This window comes from Vicugna pacos, chromosome 27 (assembly GCF_048564905.1).
Source record: "Vicugna pacos chromosome 27, VicPac4, whole genome shotgun sequence".
Lineage (NCBI taxonomy): Eukaryota > Metazoa > Chordata > Mammalia > Artiodactyla > Camelidae > Vicugna > Vicugna pacos.
This window is the reverse complement of record NC_133013.1, coordinates 9,183,694-9,208,842: the sequence shown is the minus strand read 5'-3', so window position 1 is coordinate 9,208,842 and position 25,149 is coordinate 9,183,694. Positions and strand designations below refer to the sequence as shown.

At 41.0% G+C, this 25,149-nt stretch overlaps 1 protein-coding gene across 4 annotated transcripts in view; it reads right to left on the bottom strand.

Annotated features, from left to right (window-relative positions):
* Positions 1-25,149, bottom strand: part of TTC23 (tetratricopeptide repeat domain 23) — an 81,026-nt gene that overhangs the window by 41,053 nt on the left and 14,824 nt on the right. For all 4 annotated transcript variants that reach the window (XM_015245476.3, XM_072950704.1, XM_006211505.4 and 1 more), the window contains 4 exons: positions 22,686-22,885; positions 19,580-19,703; positions 16,776-16,926; positions 16,457-16,582 (listed from right to left, as the gene is read on the bottom strand). In XM_015245476.3, the coding sequence (XP_015100962.2) occupies positions 16,457-16,582; positions 16,776-16,926; positions 19,580-19,703; positions 22,686-22,885 (601 nt within the window). The remainder of the gene's footprint in view (positions 1-16,456; positions 16,583-16,775; positions 16,927-19,579; positions 19,704-22,685; positions 22,886-25,149) is intronic.

Below are 25,149 nucleotides of genomic sequence, written 5' to 3'. Positions count from 1 at the left end.
TAAGACTCTCTCATATAAAAAAAAATGTATCTCTATATATTATTCAGCAAACACAAAGCAGACATGTAAAAACAATTTTCTCCAAGATACTTGTGAAGACTATTAGAAACTTTTTTTTCATGGAAAATTTTTATGTACAAAATTCATAATGGAAGATATCAACCCTTCCTGTGTTGCCCTCCACCTCAGAATCTTTACTACAAAAAGCCCTTACAATCCCCAAATTACCCAAAAGCTGAGACACAAATTACCCAATAACTGGGACACCACAAAAATAGGTCTTGTTTTCAACTCAATTGTGAAAAACGAGTAAGCGGACACTTCAATTAAGTAGAGTCGGGAGACCAGAAGGGGGCGCTCTCCTGCCCTGCGATGACAACAGAACCCAACAGGAAGAAGAAAGACTCCTCTTCTTTCCTGTCAAGAACTCAGCCAATGAAAAGCCAGGGACTCTGTGTACTATTGCTCTCCCAAATCCTTTTCCCCTCTATAAAAGCATTCTCTTTCCCTTCCTGTGTGGGCACTTGCACGTGGCTCACCTTAGTTGCAGACCCCAAGCTGAAATTTTCTGCTGACCTGAAATGAACCTATTTATTTACTCTTCTGGAGAAATAACTGGCGGCCTATTTGTTTTAGGTCAACATAATCATTGGATATTTTTCACAACCATCTTTGCTCTCCAATAAATTTCAAAGGAATTGACTGATAGAAGTAGACATACTTTTCAGATCTGTGGTTCAGATGGTCATAATGAAATAAAATGCTCACTTAGATGAATAGGTTATGAACTGGGACATCTTCTATAATTGTAAAGAGGTTTAAAAACACAAGAAGAGGTCAGGGATATGTTCCTGGATCAAGCAGGATCCAGGCTGTAACTTACAGCAACTGTAATCTTAGAAAGGAAGAGAATTATTAGGTGACCGGGTAATACCAAACTTGCCTTCTAACTCTTAATGAACTTAGAATGCAGTGGGCAATGGTCAGCTTTGTATGATAATATTTTTTTTTGAAGAGAAAACCCACTAGCATCTTTAGTGATAGAAAGAAGGTTTGAAACGTCTGGTTAGTAGCAAATCACTTTGACAAAGAATTAGATTCCTGGTAGACAAAGATTACATAATTGAACAAAGGCCTATGGCCTGTGGACCAAATCTACTCACTGTCTGTTTTTGTAAATAAAGTTTTATTGACCCAGGCAGGGCCACTTGTTTACACATTGTCTCTGGCTGCTTTTGCACTACAATGGCAGACCTGCAACAGATCCTACAGAGCCTGAAATATTTACTGTCTGGATCTTTACAGAAAAAGTTTGTAAACCAACGTCTTGTCTAGGATCTAGAGGCAGTCACATACTTTCAAAATGACTTCAGATTTTTTTCTACCTAATTTAGCCTAGAGAACACAGATAGTACCATAGACATTTGAGCAAAGGAAAAAAGAATTCATCTTCTTCCTTTCTCATGTTCATAATGAGGAAGAGTGTGCCAAGGAAGCTAAAGAAAAGGTCCTTTGTTTCCCAGGCTGCTTGAAAAAGTCATAGAAGAGTAATAAAGCCAATACAAATGCTAAGATGATTTCATTTGGGCAATAACTTTAAAAGAAAGCAATATTCAAAGCTTAGTAATCAAGTTCATAAATGAGAAAAAATAGAAAAGTAAACAACAGGCATAAGTGAACTCATCTATCAATAGTGCTTCCTTTCCTGAGACAGGACACTAAAGAAAAGAATTTGGGGGTGGGGGGTGGGTTGTGATGATGGATACGAGGGCTAACTTGTAACCATCTACCAACCATCTTAGCCAGAAGCACAGCATCTCTCTCCAAGCTAAGACCACAGCATCTTTTTAGGTGTCAAAAAGTCATCCTTCAAATACCTGACTCTCAGAGACAATTTTATAGGAAAGAAGACAGTGTGAGAGGCAAGGCACTCAGTTACAAGAACTGCAACAGGAGTAGAAAACCCAAACTGTGGTCTGAGCATCCTTACTTATTAGGCCACACAACCTTGGGCAAGAACAAAATGTCTCTGAACCTTGGTTTCCTCATCTGCAAACTGGTGTCCAGTAGGGTTGCTGAGAGAACCAAGTAAGACATCTGAAAATGCTTTGCAAACTGAAGCGAGCCACACAGATTGATATTAAATGCCTATACACAGTCATACCTTTTACTCCTTCCCCTCCCAGCCTGTAGTCTCTCTGGAACCGAGGAGCACTGTTCTAGGCTGTTCTCATGTTGAAATGGGCTCATCTGTGGTTTCAGCTTCTTCCCACCCACCCACATAAGATTTTGGCAAATCCAAATAATGGGTAGAATCAGTCAAACTCATGTGCAATTGAGGTAGGCATTTTCTTATACTACTGGGCTTTTTAAAGAACTGAGAATAACTTATTATAAGATCAATACATATTCATCATTAAAAGTAAGAAAAGATAGATATAAAAAAATTAAAATATATAATTACAACATCCAAAGATGACTGCTATACACCTCGATATGTACCCTTCCAGATGATTTTCTGTGCAGATTTTAAAATGATCATATGTTGTTTTTTTTTAAATAATGTTTTAGAACCTGCTTCTTCCACTTAATCATATATTCACATGTGGCAGTGAATGCTATAATATCACTTTTAGTGACTGAGTGGTGTCATATAAGGTTTGATTGACCACTCATCTTCAAAAATATCATTTAGGATGCATAAAAAATGGTTTGTGGACAATTTTGACAAATCATTTCGGATGAGGGACTTGTATACAGAATACATAAAGAACTACAACAATAATAAAAAGATAAATAACACAATTTAAAAATGAGCAAAGGATCTGATCAGTCATTTCTCTGAAGAGGATGCACAAGTGGTTGATAAGGACGTAAAGAGACATTTATCAGCCTAGTCATCGAGGAAATGCAAATCAAAACTGCAGTGAGATACTACTTCACACCCACTAGGATGGTGGCTATAACAATAATGATTTTTAAAAAGATAATAAAAGTGCTGGCAAGGATGTGGAGAAACTGGAACCCTTATACACTGTTGGTGGGAATGTAAAATGGTGCAGCTACAAACAGTGCCAGTTTCTCAGAATTTTAAACATAGAATTACTAAGTGACCTAGCAATTCCACTCTTAGGTGTATACCCGAAAGAAATGAAAACATACATTCACATAAAGCCTTGTGCATGTTCATAACAGCACTATTCATAAGAACCAAAAAGTGGAAAGAATCCAAATGTCCTGCAACCAAAAAGTGAATGAACAAAATGTGGTATACCCACACAAAACAATACTATTCAGTCATAAAAAAGAAGGAAGGACTGATAAATGTTACAACATGGATGAATCTTGAAAAAGGTATGTTAAGTGAAAGAGGCCAGTCACAAAAGACCACACATTCTTTGGTTCCATTTACATGAAGTGTCTCTAAAAGGCAAATCCACACAGACAGAAAGTAGACTAGTAGTTGTTAGGGGCTGGGAGAACTTGAGAGTGGGGAGAGATTGTTAATGGAATGAAAATGGTGTAAAATCGATAGTGGTGATAGTTGCATACTAAAACCCATCAAATTGTATAATTTAATTGGTGAACTGTATGGTATGTGAATTATATACCTAAATAAATCTGTTATATATATATAAATATATAAATGTGTGTGTGTATATATATATATATTTATATATATATATATATATATTTATATATATATATATATATATATATATATAATAGGCTGTAAACATTTAGAAGCAAAAGTAAATATAGATGAGACAAAGTAATAGCCATTAACTTGGTCGTTTTTGTTTAAACACGTAACTGCAATAATAATTATTAAACAAAAGTCAAAATATTTTTAATGTTAATATCTGCGAGCCAATTATCCTTCCTAACTTATGCATTTAAAGCAGTCAGAAAAAGATGTGTGCTTTGGCTCTAAATTGGTCCTGCATCATTGGATGATCCCACTCATCTGTTTTAGGGAGGGAGCTTAGGAGAGCAGAAAACGTGGGTCCTCCTGCATCTGACGCTCAACACAGTGGGCATTCCCAACGGGGTGTCATAAATCAGGCTGGGACACTGAGCCACTGGTCTCTCACCTCCCAGAGCTGTGGGGATGTCTCCTGATGAGCTCTGAGGCCTGCAGCTCTCCCAGGGAATGCCTAGGTCTATGAAAAGTGTAATCTGAATGAGAAAGCAGGAAATTCATAGAGCGAAAAGCCATCCAAAAATACTTTCAATGGAATATTCAGGCAAATCATCTACACTATAAATTTAAATGTTGATATATCTCGTATCATGACCCCTGGAGAACACAGATGTGGAAGCACCTAGAAATGGGCGATAAACCCAGTCTTTTCCCTTCAGCTGATTAATTCAAGTCAATAAACTGTAGTTAAGGAAATTAGCCTGAGGACTAGTGAGTTACAGAAGAAAGGTAAATTCAGTGCAGTTCCCAATTTTACCCAGACTGACAGAATTAACAGTGTGACAAAGAGGGGCTGGAACAGAAGGGCCAACCCTCCAGCACAGAGCTGAGTGACACACATGAGGTCATCTGGGGGATGGTTTCAGAGTCCTGGTCCAACACTAAACACCTCAAACTCTTGCCTGCAGGACCTGACTCTGTACCAGACGTCTGCTCCTTCCTCGGTGCCTAAATCCTGGTGGACACCTGCCCAAGGGGCAAGTGGAAGTTTCAGTCCAGCCCATGCTCTACTGATCGAACTCTGACTGGATACAAGGCTGTGTCCACCTGGAGGAAAGGAGACCTCTTTCTAATTCTCACAAAGGATCCATCCACTCACCCAGCTGTGTGCAAGGTGAGAGGTGGCAGTGGCCCTGCTTGGACCCTAGTTTCCCTGGACTTGATGAGTTCAGATGGAAACCTTCCCGTTTGGCTCCTCTGATACCAGTTCCCCTTCAGCCCAATTGTGTCACGTCTACCTTTCCTCTGGTCCTTCGATCAGGAATGTTCTTTCTCTCTTCCATCTCTGCCTGGCAAACTGCCATTTATCTTTCTAGCATTCCTCTTCTAGTTTTAACTTAGCCAGCTCCTCCTTTATGGAGCCTTTGCTAAGAGGGCTGGGACTAGAGTGAGACCAGTGAGACATCCAGGACACACCATTTAAGGAGGCACTCACTCTCAGGCAAGTGCAGGGTTGGCACCCAAGAGGGAGCACCTCCTTAAATGGGGTGGCCTGGGCACCTGGTGTCCTCATCCTAATGCTGGCTCTGTTCCCTGACATCCCAGGCTAGGATGAACACCTGACTATGCTCCCACAGAACTGTGAACCTCCCTGCTCAGGAAGCATCTCTCATATTGAACTATAACTGCCTGGGGACTTGGCACCAATCCCTCCAGTATGGGGCTCAGGGAAGGCAGGGTCCAAGGCTACTGTGTTCACCGTGGCATCTCCAGCACCGTGCAGTGTCCGACACATAGTGGGAGCTTGGTGTCTTATGGAAGGAGGGAGGTGGGGGAGGTGAGGAGGAAGGAAGGGACGACCTGCAGATCCATTGGCCTAGAGACTTTGAAGCTATGGTTTATATCTTAATTTTCATAGATTCCACAATAAATTTTAGGGAAAAAAATCTTTAAGAGAGGAACATATTTTCACATTGATTTGGTAGCAAAGAAATTACAGACTACTGCTCTAAGGGTTGGAGAAATTATTGAAATTTTACAAAAGGTGGAATAAAAGAAACCTTGTTAGACTCTATTAGAGGTTGAATTGTGTCCACTCCCCATCCCAAATTCATAAGTCCTCCCAATCAGTACCTCAACAAGTGACTTTATTTGGAAATAGCATTACAGATGTAATTAGTAATATTAAGAAAATGTCATACTGGACAGTATGACTGGTATCCTTATAACAAGGAGAAATTTGGACACAGAGACACACACGGGGAGAATGTCACATGAACATCAAGGCAGAGGTTGGGGTGATGCATCTATAGGACAAGGAACACCCAAGGTTGCCAGTATACCACCGGAAGCTAGGAGAGAGGCTGTGGGACATTGTCCCCTCATTGTCCCCAGAAGGGACCAACACCGCCTGCACGTTCACCTCAGACATCCAGCCTCCAGATCTGTGAGAGAATAACTCTGTTGTTTAAGCTGCCCAATTGGGAGTACTTTGTTAGGGCAGCCCTAAAAAACTAGTGCACAACTCCTGCTGGCTGGCTCTGGGCTCAGAGACTTTCCATCCATCAGCACCCTACCAGAGGAACACTGGCTGTATTCACCCAGGACAGCTATTCAGATATGGAAGCACCGATTTTTCTTTTTTAAATCACACTGTGGTAGCTGTCCATTACTTCCCTGCCTGGAAATTTAATTGGAGTATCTGCTAAGACGGAGCCCTGGAAGCAGACAAGTTTAGCAGGAACAAACACGTGGCTTTCACTGACCATAGTTTTGCCCTTGCTACAAAAATGGCTGCTTGAGGGCATAGACCTCATGAAACCAGTGATACCCAACAAGCCGTCGGCAGGAAGCCCAGCCCCGAAGGGAGGCAGTCACACAGAAAGCATCCATACATGATGGTGACCTGGTACCGTTCTGAACTCTCTAAATTTAAAAAATTTTTGTCAGCCTATTATTGGCCTCACCTTTCAAACCCTACTGAATTCTTCAGACTGAGTCTTTCCCCTGTGGCTGAAACTATTTACTTCTTCATTTAAGTTATCCAAAGGAAAAAAAAATTAGATCTCTTACACTCTGTACACAAAATTTGCAAGTGACTTAGAGACCTAAATTTAAAAAGCAAAACTTTGATATGTTTGAGAGAAAATGTAAGGAAAAATAACTGTTGGGATAGGGAGGAACTTCTTAAATAAGATATAAAAAGTACAAATCAGAATGAAAGAGGCAGGTAAATTGGGGTCACATTAGAAATAAAAACTCCCGTGCATCAAAATTCATCATAAAGAAATTGAAAAGGCAAACTACACATTGGGGATACATATGATATATGTAGCCAGACACAACCTGTTGCCAGAAATACCAAAAATGTCTATAAGTTAGTAAGAGAAATACAAACAGCCCAATTAAAAAATAAGTGAAAGATATGAATAGACATTTCACAGAACAGGATTTCCGAACGTCCAGCAGACGGATGAAAAGATGTCAAACTTCAGTATCAAGGAAATGCAATTATAGAAACTATACGATTGACAAAGATAAAAAATTTGACAACAAGGGAGTGGAGTAATGGGAATTTACATATCCTGCTGGTGAGAGTATAAACTGGTGGAAAGCATTTGGCCAGCCCAGTAAAGTTGACGATGTGGATACTTGTCAATCAAGCAATTCCGCTCCTGGGCATATACCTCAGAGATAATCTTGCACATGTGCCCGAAGAGACAGTACCAAAATGATCATGCAAACAGTGTTTATAATAGTGAAAAATTGGAAGCGATTTACAAGTTCACCCTCATGAGAATATAATTAAATAAAATTAAAGTCAGACAGATTAAACATAATTTGGAGGTTTAAAATGCAGAGACTAGAGCTACGTGTATCAGCTGACGTGGATACATCTCAAAAATAGAAAGGCAATGGGGGAAAAAGCAAGCTAAGGAAACATACATATGGAATTAAAAAATGAAAAATAATACTGTGTATTTTTAAACGGCTACACATGCATACATTCAGAGGAATGAAAACCGTTAAACTCAAGGCAAAAATTGCTTGTAACATGCGGAGAAGAAAACAGGATTGGGAAGAATGCATTAACAGGCTTCCATTGGTCTGAAATGCTCTGTTTTGAAGCCTGGTAGTGTGTCTGCATAACAGTATCTACAGTTTCATGTGAGATAGTTGGTTAAAGAGATGAACAAACACACCACCCACACCACCCTATTGTTTAGTGTGGGCAGAGAATGGGGAGCTTTCCCCCCTCATCCTTTGAAGATGCTGTCACGTGCTATGCCAGGGTCCTGGCACTAACCAGCCAGAAATGGAGGCGGCCAAGCTAACACAATCTACAGCAAGACTCCCAGAGCTCAATGAGGGTACACGGTTCACATAAAAGAAGAGCCAAAACAGAAAATATGATTACTTTAGCTTCACAATATATTTAATAAAAAGGGAACCGAGGGAGAACTACATCAGGAAGTAACTCAATTACAGCCTTACCTCCATTTCCAACTCATTTCGAGCATCACTCAATTTCAGGCAATCTTGTCTGTCTCCATTTGCTCGTAAGTAATATGTGGGAGAGCAGCATTTTCTCCGTTCCCCTCCCACCTACCTGCCGGGGACGCTCTGAGGATTGATTATCTAGTGTGCCCATAATGTGTTTGCGTAGCTCTAGGAAACACAGTAGACGGATGAAAAGATAAGAGGATTTTGAACAACACAATGTGGCAGTACGTTGATTTGGCAGGTCCACAGCTTAAACCACAGCATATTTTATTGAATGAAAATACATCCACAGTAATTCTACAGAGCACATGACAAGAAACGATCTCATTTCAGATGAGCTTCAGAAGATCCCGCAGGGATGGAGACTCATTCTAACCTGCAACAAACAAATGCAGTCTCCCCCGGCATTACTAAGGCAGTAGAGGGCTTCCTTTTGAAAGCTCTAGAATTTGGCATGAATATTGAGAACCAGTAAAAAAAAAAAGCAGAGGCTTTGTGGGAATGTTGCTGGTGAGACATCAAAACCTGAAAGGTGACAAGTAGGACTGTCTAGAGTCAAAGTGAGAAAAGGTTTACATCTGGGCGTGTCTCCACCACGCAGCACAGACAGGTAAAGGCTGCGCTCTGCAGAGTGAGCGCTCGATTCCGCCCTTGCCAGTGCGATCCGTGCCACGCTGAGGAGCGTGGGCACCAAAGGGTGACAGACCTGGCTCTGCTCTGTCACTTCCCAGCTGTGCGACCCTGGGAAACGACCTCACTTCTCTCAGCCTCAGTTGCTTCGTTTGAAAATGGGAATACGAAGTCCTCCCCACCTCACAGGGAGGACTGCAGATTCAATGGTGAGACGAGGTCTGAAAAGCATGTAGCAAAAGCCTGACACAGAAGGGGGTCAAGGATTGCTAGCTAGTGGGGTTGTTTAAAATCACTATTATTATGGGCAGCTGTTCAAGGGAAATACGTATTATAAGGATAGAGTGCTAAAAAAGGGAAAGACAAAAACACAGTGTTCTAAAATAGTAAGTCTCTATGAAGAAAATGAAAACACTAATTCAGAATGACACGTGCACCCCAACGTTCTTAGCAGCACTATTTACAACAGCCAAGACATGGAAACAACCTAAGGGCCCATGAACAGATAAACGGATAAAGAAGATGTGGTATACATATATGATGGGATATTACTCAGCCATAAAAAGAATGAAATTTTGCCATTTGTAAGAACGTGGATGAACCTAGAGATTATTGCACTTAGTGAAATAAGTCAGACAGAGCAAGACGAATGCTCTGTGTTATCACTTACATGTGGAATCTAAAAAAATAAAACAATCGAATGACTATAATAAAATAGAAAAGATTCACAGATACAGAGATCAGACTAATGGTTACCAGTGGAGAGAGGGAAGTGGGGAGGAGAAAGATAGGGGCATGCGATTAAGAGCTACATGTGTATAAAATAAATAAGCAACAAAGACATATTGTACAGCACAGGGAAAGATAGCCATTATTTTGCAATAACTTTAAATGGAGTACAATCTACAAAAATATTGAATCACTACATTGTACACTTGAAACTAATATAATATTGTAAATCAACTATATTTCAATAAAAATAAAACAAAAATAGTAAAGCTTTAGAGGATTCAAGCAATAGAAAGCAAAGTATATGGAAGTTATCTGTGCCATGTGGTTTTCTGCTTCCCTGCATTAAAAAAATGATTTAAAAAATCCAACTTTGTATAAGTTAAGGAAAGCTCTTCAATCACAGGAGGCTGAGATGAGGAAGAGTGCCAGGAAGAAACCACATGATCTCCTTCTTCCTTAAATAAGCATAAAGCCCTGCAGGCACCCCATGGAAGGAGCTGACATCTCCTCTGGAGAGCAGGGGGGCCCCTCCTGGGAACAGGAAAGGGAGAAGCCGGGCTTTGAGCACAGGAGCATCTGTCAGAGACTTTACGCCCAAAGGAGAAAGGCAGAGAAAGGGATTCTTTAAAGAAACACGTCCACAGAGGTGTGACTAAGACACCAAGGACCTCTAGGTGATGGCATGAGCTAGACAAATAAAAGCTGAGTAGAGAAAGCAATAGTTAGATTTATAGAATACCGACTGGACCAATTTAGGGAGAACTGTGGTAAAAGCAAAGGCTATTACTGAAGTATCAGAAATTCATAGTAAAAGCCACTGGGAATGCTGTATGGGGGAGCATACAGAACTACGTAGAATTCCACCCTGATGTGGGGATGGCAGGTGGATACAGACACTGTCCCACTTGCCACAGCTTTCTCCACTATCTCTAGCCTCATCCACGGAATATGGGCTAAGAGACAAACCTCCCCCGTGTTCTTTCCTCTTTAGAAACCTTGCATTAGAATCACTTTCCAAGTCTTGTGAGTATAATCAATCTAGAGAAAGCAAGACAAAGAAACAAACTCAAGTTTAAAACATATATGTATATGTATTCATATACATATATATTCACATGCAGATAGGGATACACACATACCTACATACAGATACATACATATCTGATTTTTAGCTTAGGTGGCTCATAAGAGCAAAGACAGAAAACAAAACAAACAAAACAGCCTTCTCAGCTCATAGGAAAAAATGGATAGGAAAGAATATTGCAAGCCAGGGATAGCCTTGAAGTAGAGAATCTTAATCTGTGATGTAGGTATTACTGCTTGAAAAATCAAACCATTTCCAGCATGAAATGGCAGAAAGGAAAATGCTCAATTAGATAGTAACAGTACTAATAGCCACTTTTTTTATAGGCCTACCACATACCCAGATGCTTTAATGTAGGGTCCAGTGCATCATCACAATAGCCCTCTGGGGGCTGACTGTCCCCACCTTAACAGGAGAGGAGAGTGTGGGCCAGGCCCCGGGTCCTGTAGCTGGGAAGACTGAATGGATGCTGACCTGAACCTGGGGCTACCTGACTCTAAGGCCATACTGTCATATTCCTTAGAGATACCTGAAAGGTGTCCTGTTGCTGCTCCGAGGAGAGTTTCCATGTCACAGGTGCACTGGAGAGCTAGTTCAGCAGAGCAAGTAAGGCCAGGCAAAGTGCTCTCTGGACAAGCGGTGGAGGACTCCAAAGATGACAAATCAAGCAGTCACAGAGAAAGCAGGGGCCCGGTCACATGTTCCAAAGCTGCAGTCTCCATAAGCCAACATCACATGCCACATAGAAAGATTATTTTTTAAAGTGTGTGTGTTCACGTGTGTGTGTGTGTACAATGGTGTACATCTGTATATAAAGATAAAGACACCACCTGGCTCTGGTAATCTATTAGTAACCAAGCTAGAAAATAATCCTTAATACTAGAAAAAATTCACAAGTGACTTTCTTGGCTACGTTATTAAAAAAAACAACTGCGCACATAGGAACACATGATTTGGATTCACTCTCCAAAGTTAATAAATAATTACTGAATGAAGTAGTGCTGGAACAAAGAAGGGCAGGTAGAAGGAATGAAACTTCAGGCCACAGTCAGGGATGGAAGGCACAGAGCATGAGTCACCCTGCAGCCGAAGGAGAAAAGAACTGGCCTGGCCTGATGGGCACCATAAAAGGCGAGGCAGGAGGAGGAAGAGGATGCAGTGAAAGATACCCTTTTAAGAGAAACATAAGCCCCGTGAGAGCTGCCTGAGAAATTATTCTGGCCTTCCAATTCTAAGACTTGGCCAAAGAAAAAGCCCCTGTGGTTGTGAGCATAACTGAAGAAAGGTACAAAACCAAAGCCTTGTTGCTTTCTAAAGCAGGTTGGTTTGGGCAACACAGTCACACTTCAACGAGGAAACAAAGTGACTGAATGAAAACCATGCAGTTTAAACATGAACGTTCCAATGACTATGTGACAGTGAAGAATCAGGACGGAAAGAAGCAGTAAAGTTTAAAGCATCTCCCTTAAACACAAAAGTAACTTTGTAGGACAGCTTGGAACATTAACTTAAATGCTTCTTAGATAGTCAGCGCATACGTGTACAAGGCCCGCCATCTGCTGGCAAGGCTTGGTACTGCTAATTTGGAAAGCACTCGGAGGAGGTGCTGGATTTTGGCAGAGGATAATTTACTCAATTTTGCAGCAAGTGCTCAACATTAAGAACTAATAACATTAGTCAGGTCTCAACATATGCAACAAATATTAGATCCTGGACTTCATCTTTGTATATCTTCTGTTTTACAATATAAGATAGAATACCTACTTCTGGGCAGGAAGAAATTCTGGACTTGGTAGGCCCTGCCAGTCACTACTCTCTTCCTCCTCTGTTACATAAATGGGATTATACGGTATGAATTCTTTTCAGCCTAGCTTCTTTCACAAACATTATATTTGTAGGAGTCATCCACCATGTTAAGCATAGGAGTTGTCTGATCATTTTGTTTGTGTGAACAGATCACAATTTTATCTACTCTACCTCTGAACAGTTGGATTGTTTCCATTCCTTGGCTATTAGAAATAATGTAGCTTTAGACACTCTTGGCTGTGTCTTTTGGTGAATATATGTATGCATTTCTGTTGGGTGTATATTTGGGAGCCATACTGCTAGGTCACAGGGTACTCAAACATTCAAACTTAGTAATTAAGCCAAACAATTTTCTAAAGTAGTTATACCAAATATATTCTAAACAACCACATATGAGAGTACTATATCCTTGCCAACTTGATATTATCAGTCTTCTAAAACCTTTTAGCAATATTAGTGGAAATGCAGTAGTATCTCACGATTTTAATTTTCATTTCCCTGATGACTGACAAGTGGAACACCATTTGATATGTTTATTAGCTATGTGGGTCTCCTTTTTTGTGAAAAGTCTCTTACCTACTTTTCTATTCAGTTGTTTGTATTTGTTTTGTTGATATATAGGAGTTCTTTACAGATTCTATTTATTTATTAGAAAAAATTTTTTTACTGATGTGCAGTCAGTTACAATGTGTCAATTTCTGGTGTGCAGCACAAAGACCGATTTATGCATATACATCCATATATTCGTTTTCATTTTTTTTCATTAAAGGTTCTTTACAGATTCTAGACATGAGCCCTTTGTCAGTTATATATATTATAAATATCTTCCTCTCCTCTTTGCTTGTCTGTGGCATGAGACATATGATGATTTAAATACAGAACAACATAGCACCAAGCAGAAGGGGATAAAGAGAATCAACATACTCAAAGGTCCTCTCATCGTCTGGGAAGTGATTAACTGACTAGTTACACTAGAGCATAATAAGTCAGAGATATGAGTGACAAACTCTATGGTAATCACCAGAAGAAAAATAAAATAACGCATAACTTACCAGTTAATAGATGAGAAAATGGAGTGATTAAAATATCTGACTAAAGGATGGCAAGAAAGGAGAAAGAAAAGAACATAAAACTGGTAGAATAAGATGAAATTTAAACTCAAATATACCAGTAATTAATACCAAAAAAAAAGATTGAAATTCAAGAGACATAAAAACATATTATAGGAAAATTGATACCAAGAGAGTTAAAGCATCAATTTAAATATCAGGCAAAATAGATACAGGGGACAAAGAACAATATATACTGACAAGGAGAATTAGAGAGCAAGAAGATACACTGTTTAACTCTCCTTTGACCCAACAGGACACCAGAATGTATGAAACAATGACTGGCAGAACAATGGGAAGCTATAGATGGATCAATAATTGTAGTTCAAAGTTTAAGCACACTCATTTAAAAAATTAATATATCAAATTGGCAAAAATATATACATATATATAAAGTTGAATAACACAATAAAGTCACCCTAATACAGATTTATTAGAACCTTAAGCACAACAAGTAAAGAACACAATTTCCTTTTGGAGCATAGTTGGAACACTCACAAAAAACTGACCACGGACTAAGTCACGAAGGGAGCTTCAGTCAATCTCAAAGAGTTGATATTATATAAATATGTTTCAGCCCATAATGCAGCAAAATTAGAAATCAATAACATCAGAATGCATTGAAAAAAATCCGTATATGTGTAAACTAGAACATGTAACATCTGAATAATCTATGGATTAAAGAGTAATTTACAAACTAAGTTATGAACTTACTAAGAACTTCACGTGAGTTGATAGGACTACATGTTAAAACATGGGGATGGGAAGAGGGTATTGCTCAGTGGTAGAGTGCCTGCCTAGCATGCACAAGGTCCTGGGTTCAATCCCCAGTACCTCCAATAAAATAAATAAATAAACCTAATTATCTCTCCCCCACCAAAAGAAAAGGAAAAAGACATGTATGTATTAAAAAAAAAAACATGGGAATAGGTTTAAGCAAGACTTACAGGGACATTTTGGAGAATATCTTTGAAATTTGGGTGGGAAAGACTTCCTAAATAAACTCCCAAAGCATAAGTCATAAGGTTAAAAATGAATGGATTTGACTCTAGCAAAATTAAGAAATTCTATGCCATGAAGAACACCATAGACAAAATTAATAAATGAGTAATAGAAGAAAATATCTGTAATGTCACTAACTTATACTACACAAGAAAATCTTGATTATCAATAAGAAAATCACAGAGAGTCCCACAAGAAAAATGAGAAAGAATGCTAACAGCTTATTCACTGAAGAGGAATTCTAAATGGCTAAGCAGTATATGAAGAGGTACTCAAACCCACTAATCAGAGAAAGGTAAGTAGAATTGAACAGTAATTAGATAGCACATATATGTATCATGTTGGCAAAGGTTAGAAAGACCAACGATGCCGAATATAACTGGGAATGTGAGAAAACAGGAACCCCCGTGTCCTGCAAATGGGAGTCCAGATGGATGTAGTGATTGGCCAGTGTGTGGTGAACTTCATGTACGAGTGGACCCTGAGACCATGCATCCTACCTCTGAAGTCCGAACCTCAGGAATGATCTGTCTGAGCTACCTAAGTGGAGCGGCACGAGGATGTTTGTGGCAGCGCTGCTGTGGAAGCAAGGAGCTGGGGACAAGCCGAATGCCCATTACTAGGAGGCTGGCCAAGCCCAGGATGGCAGACACCTTCTCTGGAGCACAACACAGCAGCCAGTAGCACTGAACAGGCAGCAACTAAAAAGAGTGCTGAGTGGATAAAAGTGAGAGAAAGAGTGAGATGCATGCTGCAAATTTACACAAACCTAAAACATGTAAATACAGGAAACAATACTATTTATTATTCAGAGGTAAATACTCAAAGACATAAATCATCATTGAAAAAGGTACCTATGATTTTGTGTATGGGGCAGAATGAGAGGATGGGTCAGAGATGAAAGGAAAAAAAATCAATCTAAAAAAAGCATAACAAAGGTTCACATGGACTGATGAATTCTCCACACTTCATGTCCAAAAACACCCCCAAACAAACAAATTAACAAGAGTGGACTTGTGATCACAAAAAGTATCTTTAAAAGCATGAGGCAGAGTTAGTCCTTCCCAGTTTCCATCCGTACGGAAGCATTAGGTGTGTGCCCTCAGGACCCTTTCCTTCTTAAAATGATCCCACTGAGTCTCTTCCATGTTCTCTTGGGAATCAACCTATGCACACAGTCTGATGATGAAGGTACACTGGATTCCTCCAGCTTTGGGTAAGGCATGCCACGTAGGTCTGCTGGGGATTCTCTGCCTCTTTTAGCTCAGAACTTTCTCTGCGCTTCCTTCCACAAACACATCCTTCCAAAGAGTGTGCACTTACTCTGTCACCCCACTGTTCTGGGGAAATGGCTTGGGGTTGGCCTTTGGGGAGGGATAAATGTGCTGACTACCCAAGGCCCATCTCCTTCTCCCCACGGGCTCCAAGCATTATGTCTCTTCCACCAGGGTTTATCTGGTGAGTGTGGGGTCATGGCAGGGAGAACAGGGAACAATACTCTCATTCTTATGGATTCAGGTATCTTTAAGATCTTTCTCCTTTGAGGACCCACTCATGAGAGCAATGTATTGAAATACTACAGACTAGAGCATTTGGGGGTTGGTGCAGAGGAGGAAGAGAGCCAGGGAGGGAAGGTAACAGAGGCAGGAGGAATGGGGCAGAGAGAGCAGACAAGGGATTGAAAGCCAAGAGAATGTCATCAGAACTCTAGGGCCCAGGGGTGCATATGAGCCCACTACACATTTAGCGAAGTGTCACTGATGTACGTGTCTCGGTTGTGGCTGCTCTGACATGACCACGATCCTCCCTCTTTTCCTTCGGGACAATGGCCATGGAGAAGCCCTGGACGCAGCATCATGGAGAAGCTCTTCCTGCCCAAAGACAGATTCTTCTAGGGAAGAACCTCCAGCCATCACATACACAAAAAGTCCTAAACTGGAAACTTACTGTGCAAATGACAATTTGATCTGCGCTTGAATTTCCATCCATTCTTCCTTTATAATCCTTCCACATTGCAGCAGCTCCTTTGTGAGCCTCTCTGCTTTTGTCAGGTTCTCTGATGCTTCCTTAAATCTGAGTTGCGTTCAGGAAACTTGACACTTGGTGCTACATTCTGGGGCTCCAGTTCCCGGACATCCTTGGCTGTCATACTTCCCCCCACCCTTGGCTTCGGAGTCACCTTTCGGCTTTCGATTTGGCCTTGAAAATTAAATATAAGTATTATGAATCGTATTTCTGTTTGTACAGATTAGAGGCAAAAGGATACTTCTGAAGTGAGAGTAAGGCTCTCCCCATGGTGTGGAACAGCTCCACCGAACACCTGAAAACGTCTGTGTTGTCATTGTAAGGGGGCACGATGGAGCTGGTGAGGATTTCTTTGGCTTTTTCTGCATGTTGTTTTGCTTGCAGTGACAGCCCTGTGGACAAGGAAAAAGGAGCCTCAGTTTCTCTTTCATTTCAGCTGGACAAGAATATAGTTATCTATGGCCAGGAGATCTGAAGTCTCCTTCATCTATTGTCAAGTGGCACAGGGAGATACAGTGGGGCAGTGTGAGATACTGTCATGACTGTAAAGAAGTGTTTTGCACCTAGTACTCAAGATAAATTTTATCCCCAAATGGTCTTTTTAGGGATAAAATGCACAGAATGAGCAGGAATTGAACAGCTTTGAAATCTCACCAATATCAGACGTAAAACATGTTATAAATAATTATGAAATACAAATGGAATACAAGGACTATAGCATTCTGGGCAGGAAATGAAATATTCATGAATTGTAATCCTGGCTTTATGACAGCAATCTTAATGAAATACTAAAAATTCTGAATCTTCTGCTCAACCACCCGTAGTCATAACTCGAAAGGGTTATTTTAACATAATACAAATATGATGATATCTACAAAAGCTGACAATCACAATTCCAAAGAGGTAAGGAGCTAGTGTGCTATAATCTCTTATTTCTACGTGGTAATAGACGAATATGAAACAAATGGAGCTAAAAGAAAAGTTACTACCAGGAACTAATTCCCAGTGCGTTCCGGTGTTCTTCCAGTGGTGTGTTCATTTGAGGTAAGGGTGCAACTGGGGATCACTATTCAGGTCTCAGGGCTTTTCATTTCCCCAGAATGACACCCCTCTTCCACACATATCCATAGACTCCTGGTCTTATGTTGTTCATTATGCGGAATTGTATCTCAAATCTCTAAAAAAAAAGGCTGTCAAAATACGAAATTCATTCTGTTCCTCTATCTATTAAGACAGAAAGAATATATTTTCTGATGGAGAAAATCCAAGGTAAGCTATTCTTTTAGGAACCCTTACAGAATCCTGTCGTATTTTTTTAAAGCATACAATCGACCTACTAGAAATTTGTTAGTGCCAACAATGTATGCAATATTATAAAAGGCATGATGAATGCTGGCCCATTTCCTCAAGGAGCCTGAACACAATCTACTGGAGGCAGCATGGGCTGAGGTTCACGAACACCAGCTCTGAAATCAGGCTGCCCAGAATGAATTCTGTGCACCACCACTTACCCTGAAATGTTAGCTTCAGCTTCCTCCACCGTAAACAGGTAATGACATTACGCACCTCCTAGTATTATACTGAAGACTGAAATTATTCATGGAAAAACAGCATGGTGCCTGGCACTCAATAAGGCTTTAGTAAATAGTAGGTGTTGCTTTTAGCTTAAATTGAGAAAGACTGTCATGCAGAAAGGTAGCAAGGTAGACTGCGGAAGCAAAGCATCATCTGAAATCCCAGATGCCAGGACCCTGGTACTGGCATCCAAAATCCTGGGTCTGAGTCTCAGATCAGCCATCTATTAACTGTGTGACCTGGGGCAAGCTGTTTCAACTCAAACTAGTTGTTTCCTTTGATTCCAGAAAATGGGAGGTTGCAGGGGTGAGGGTTTGATGACCTCCAAGGCCCCTCTGGCTCTAACAGTCTGCAATCTAACAGGCAGGACCAGTCTGCAACCAGATTTGGCTAAATTTATTGCGTAGCTATTACACACCTAGCATGTGGTGTTTTCCACTTCTATGCATTTATTCCACTGGACCAATCCTGGCAAGTCAGAACCATCATCATCGTCATTATTCAGTTGAAGAAACAGAGTACCGAGATGTGCTATTCTTGGACATCTTGTCCTGGGTTACCAGTCCATGTATTTGCCTTCTCTGCATCCATTCTCCCTTTCTCTGTTCTTTATTGTTTGTTTGTTTTTGGGTGTGTGTTTGTTTTCTTGAGGACACAGGGCCACTGCACATCTAATCCATGTGATTTAGCCAAGGCCAGCCTCTCCCCCAGCATCCACTGGAGCCAGAAGGCAGGTCTAGTCAATCAGACTGTTTCTTGTCTTTGGCACACAACCCAAGTCAGCCCAATAAGAATCCCCAAGTCCTGAGATTTTGACATACGGACATTCTTCTTTTCCTGGGAATGCTGAGGAGGGAAACTTAATGCTGCTGGCAACCTTGCTGCCACCATGTGTGCGATGTTTGGCTAAGAATGGAGCCAATACAGAGAAAAACAGAGCCAAGAGGTGGGAGAAGAGAGGAATGGAAATCTGATCATGTTGTTTGAACACGTGGATCTGACTAAGCCTACAGTAAGTTTTACCCTTGGATTTTTAAATAGTATGAGCAGATAAATTACCTCTTATTTATTGTCAGCTTGATTTAGACTTTGATTTATTTTTTGGGAGTGGGGGTGTCACTTTACAGACAAGAGACTTTCCATTAAAACAAATGTGAATGGATCCTCTTTTAGGCCCCTACTCTATGGGCTGCTTCTACGATGCCTTCCTTCAAAGCTAACTAATTATCTCCTAAGAATCCTACTTTTAAGATCATAAAGACAAGGCTCTGAAAGGGCTAAAAATCTTCCTTCTCTTTTCTATGTATTATATAAAAAATCTTATTGACTCTTTGTGAAAGGAAATGGCTTTCAATGTGTGGAGAGGACAATATCCAAGAAAACTCACTCCTTCTAGTTAAGTTGAGTCAGATTTAGGGAGAAAGAGCAGAGACCGCCCGACCGGTGCTCCTCATTCTGAGACGAACTCACCCTTCAGCTGGAGGTAGCCCTGAGCCAGGTTAACATGTGCCTCGGCTAGTTTCCAGTGTGAGTCACCGTAGCAGATCCTTGTCAGTGCCACGCAGCGCACAAGCTCATGGATCGCCTGCTTATACTGGAGGAAGGGGAAATGGGCTTACCAGGTAGGCAACGGAAAACATCGAGTCACAAAGGACAAAATCAACTTGGACTTTTACCCAGTCAATATATATTTATTGAGTGCCTACTATGTGCCAGGCATGGTCTTAAGCACTTGTGATGTATCAGAGAACAAAACAAAGATCTGTTTTGGGTGGCAGGGTATTCATCTGGTAGGGTGAGATGGACAATATACATAAAAAAAAAGTGATAGCACATTGAAATTTATAGTATGTCATGGAAAATGTCATAGAATAAAGAGGTTGCCCATCAATAAACAGTTACGACATAGTCCAGGGCAAGTGGTGGTAGTTTTCAAACAACACTCTCTAGTTCTCAGTTCAAACACCTTCGTCAGCAGCCTAGGATACTAGCATAACAAGTGAGGGCAGCATTTACACATAGATTTCATTAAAAGACTAAGAAACACATTTTCATTCAATGCCAAGACAAAGAGAAAAACGAACTGTGGATTCCAGCTCCAGGACAGCTTGGAGCAGCAATACACTCAAAGCGAGGCTGGTAGTTTTAAAACACAGCTCCACAATTCTTTGACACTCCTTCCAACCAGAGATGGGGGTCTATGGGTCCTTCGCTTTGAATCTGGGTTTTGTAACTGTTTGGCCAAAAGAATACGGAGGAAATGATGCAGTGCCATTTTTCGGGCCCAGGTCTTAAAGAATGAGCCGCTTCCACTTTCTGTCTCTTCTTAGGTACTCACTTTCAGAACTTGTTATGGGATGAATTGTCCCCTCACCCCCACATTCATAAGTTGAAGTCCTGAGTACCTCAGAGTAAAACTGTGTTTGGAGAGACGGTCTTTAAAGAGATGAGTAAGTTAAAACGAGGCTGTCAGAATGGGGCCCTAATTGAACAAGACTGATGTCCTTATAGGAAGAGGAAGGGACACTGGGAGCTGGCACCCACAGAGAAACACCTTGTGAGGGCATCGCAAGAGGGCAGGCATCTGCAAGCCAGGGAGAGAGGCCTCTGAAGGCCAGCACCACTTGACCTTAGACTTCTGGGCTACAGAACCGTGAGAAAATAAACTTCTGTTGTTTAAGCCACTCAGTCTGAGGCATTCTGCCACGTCAGCCCTAGTGGCCTAATAATCACTGTTCCACACCCGCTGGTAGTTCACTTGTGCCTCCCCATCCCCTGAACCCTCTCGGTTACCAGGTCTCACTGACTTACATATCCAAATTCTTATCAAAAGATCTCAGCATTTCTACTGACTCCATCGTAATGCAGGCTCTCATAATCTCTCACCAGGATTATTGCAAATATCTTCTGAACTGGGCCCCCTCCTTCAGTTCCCCTCCCTTCTTTTCCTCCTCTACCAGCTATGTGACGTCTGAGTGATGATTCCAGAAACTCAGACATGCTCGTGGCACTCTCCTGCTTATAATCCTATGATAATCACCAGCACCCTACGGAGAAAATCTAAACTTTTCCTGGGTGTTGAACCCCCTCTGGGCCCCAGCTCCTGTCCATAAACCAGTCTCAATTCCTGCCCTATGTAATGACAGAAATAAAATCACACAACATGAGAGTTGTAGTTTAGGTTTTATTTGGGGGCAAAATGAGGACTATAGCCCAGGAGACAGCATCCCAGAAAGCTCTGAGGAACTGCTCCAAAAAGGCAGGGGAAACTCAGTATTATATATGATTTTAGCAAAGGAGGGGGGACATGCAGTCAAGCACACATTTAGGCAGAGGCTGCTGCGAGTCATGAGGAGCAGATGTCACCATTAATGATTTCAGTGCTTCTTTAGATGTGAGGAGACACAAGAATTTGGGTCATAAAATCTTCCCCTGAAAACATGTAACTATCTGGAGGCCTGTTCTGCCAGTTTTCCCAGGACACAGAGCGCCTCATTCCTGATCTCCACCCTGAACTCCTATCAGGGAGGGTTGGAAGTCAGTGGCTACAGCGGCTCATGATTTAATCCAAGCAGAGTTAGATGGCAAGTGCCAACATGATTCAACCCTTGTAGAGGCAGGCGGCAAGTGTCAATTTTTAGTTGGCAGCAACTAAAGCCTACATCCCAGATAGCTCCCTATAGTTCCCCAAATCGGCTTCGTGCCCTCAGATCCTCAGCTCTTGCCCATCTGCTAAGCCGGCCCGGAACACCGCCGTCCTCTCTCTCACCCCGCAAACTCCTAAGCACTATTATCAGTGGCATCCAAGGAACCCCCACCCAAGAAGCAGGCCTTAATTGCTGTCGATAGACCAGCCCCAGGCTCCCCTCACTCTCCACGTTCTGCATCTATATGCCCGGAGCGTGTGTCTGTCATGGAACTTATTATGCTGGCTACCATTCTTTGTCTCCCTGTCTGTCCTCCCAACCCGACCCTGAGTCCCTCTGAGGCAGAGGCTGGAGCTTTCCCAGCTCCTGCACAGCACCTGGCACTACTAGGTGTCCAGGAAATCTCTGTGAAATAAATAAACAGACAAATGGGGCCTGACACATAGGAGGTGGTAGAGAAATGCATAAGGAATGAATGAGTAATATATAAAAGTTTGAAGAGAGGTGGGAAAGAAGTACACGGAGAACAAGAAGATTAAGAACCTAAGACATATAAGCTCCCTGAGAGCTCCATCTGCTTTGTGTTGTATCCCAGGGCCCAGACCTGGCACGAGGAGGAGCTCGGTAAATAGTCACTGATTGATGGAAACTGACTGTAGTAGGTCAAAGCAACAACCAGTCAGTCTAGTACACACTTGTCAGAGGTCAGGGCAGGCCTGTCTGTTCCTTTGTGCATTCACTCGGCAAACACAATGCTGACCGTGCCCAGCGCTGGGCTTGGATCCCTGAGGCACTACACCCACTCATGCTATGATAAAGGCACTCTCTTATATACTCTCTTGTACCAAGCTCCTGAGAGTAGGAACGTAACCTAAAATAGCCTACTTCTCAATTGCCAGAGCACAGGTATAGAAAGAAAGGCTCCTTACCTCGTGACTGCTGGAATAGGACCTTGCTTTCTCTTCGCAGAGGTGCAGTTTCTCTCGAGGAGGCTGGAAGAGCGCTGTCTGAGGCAGCTTGTTTTGGATCTTCTTTCTAGGTGTTAGGCTGACAGCAGCAGCAGTCTCATCCAGGTGGTTGGATACGTGGGTTTCCTGTGATTCTTGCATATTCTTATATACATTATCCTCTAATTTTTAAATAAGAAAACAAAGGCATTAAGTGACAATTTCCATAGTTACTTTTAGAAATACACAGTTTTCCTAGAAATTGAAGCTAGACACTAAGAAAATTTCAACACTCCCTATGACTTCTTTGAAATGAGTTACATTCTACCCAAAAAGATTCTAGTGGCTAGTACTGACCTCTTTCAGGCTGATTTCGAGTTTTAAGCAAATCAGACATTCTTTATTTAATATATATATGTGTGTATGTGTGTATATACACACACACATACACACATACACACACTGACACATTTTATTTATGATATATATAACATATATACATATATATCAGAAGAAATCAGTTAAGCCCAAACAACTCTCAAAAAGCCCAGATTAGGTCACATGTACCCCCAAATGACCTTCAAGCAAGAAAAAAATGACATGTTAAACTTTCACTTCCAGCCAAGATGGAGTAAAGAGGGATGAGATTTACCCTCTTGCCTGAAATAACCAACAAATCAACAAAAGAAACAAACAAGAAAGCCTCACAGGCAAAAAGGTTTTCAGAGACAGGACTTCAGACTTCAGAGATGGAAAAAAGATACAAAGCAAGATCCCTGATTGCCTCAGCTTACTGCTTTGAGAAAGTTTCTAGAACATGCACAACATGAAGGGAGGGGGCACCTAGAAGTTACCCTGTGGATTATCTGAGCTGAGGATACAGAATTGAGGGCTTGGGGAGACCAAGGTGCCTGGAGTTCACAGGACAGATTGCTGGAGAGGATGGAGCAGCAGACAGGACCCCAGAGATTAGCACCCCTCAAGCATGGGGAGAGAACACTGATCAGTATATGCATAAGAAAACCAATTGAGTCTGGAGAAAGACTCCTCTAATAAGACTGAAAGGAACCGTGTCTAGTGCTCACCAAAGCTGGCAGTGCCTGTTCCCACTGACCAGACTGGAAAAACTCACAATTCATGAGGCACAGGGTAAAGTACTCAGAAGAGTTTTGTCTCAGGAGTTGGGAATAATTAGCTCCAGAGCGAGCACTGCTCAGCTCCACTTAATAAATCATAAAAGTAAGACCTAAAATGTTAAAACTGTTTCCAAGTAAATTGTAAAACTCAAGGATATTCATAGGAATACAAAAATAGCCAGCACCCAACAGGGTGAAATTCACAAAGTTTGACATCCAATCGAAGATCACCAGGCATGCAAATGGGCAAGAAAACATGGCCCATAAAGAGAAGAATAATCAATCAAAACTAACCCAGAACTGACCCAAATATTAAAATAGCAGAGAATAATATTAAAAGTTATTTTAATTGTATTCCATATGTTTAAAAAGTTAAGCAGAGACATGGAATAGAAAAAGACCCAAGTTGAACTTCTAGATATGAAAATTATGTGTGAGATGAAAAATACACTGGATGGGATTAATGGCAGATTAGATATTACAGATAAAAAGATGAATGAACTTGCAGACATAGCCATAGAAAGCTCTCCCCCTCCTCTGCCTGCCTTGGATTGGAATCTCCGACAAATACAAGCAGTGGTGGGGGTGGCAGACTGACTCTCTTCTCATGGGAGTGATCTTTATAGAGGTGATGAGTTCAGAAAACACATAAAAACACTCAGAATAATACCCATGCGTATTAATATGGAAGGAAAAAAAGCACATGAGAAGAGAGTGAAGCAACATATTTAAAGTATGGAAAGAAAAAGTGGTCAAGATAAAATCCTGTACCAGTGGAAATTATCTTTCAAAAACAAAATCTGAAAGAATTCATCATCAACAGATTTGCATTCCAGGGACCTCAAAGAACGATTAAGGGAAGTCTTTCAAAAGGAAAAAAAAAAAATAACGAATGGAAATCTAGATCCACACAAAGGAAGTAAGAGCAATGGAAATGATACACGGGGAACTATTTTTATATTATCTGAATCTCTTTCAAAGATAATAAACCATTAACAAAAAATAATGGACTGTGAGGGTTATAACATATGTGTAAGTAAAATATATGGCAATAGTTGCATAAAGACTAGGAGATGAGAATGGAATTGTGAAGTTCTTATACTGTAGGGGGAGTGGTATAATATTACTTGAGGGTAGACTGAGATAAGTTAAAAATGTATAGTATAAACCCTACAGCAACCATTAAAATGAAAAAAAAAAAATAAAGTGTTACAGGAAACAAGCCAATAAAGGAGATAAAAATAATCCAACAGAAAAAAAGAGGGAAAAGGGAACAAAGAGAACAGCTGGGACAAATAGGAAATAAATAG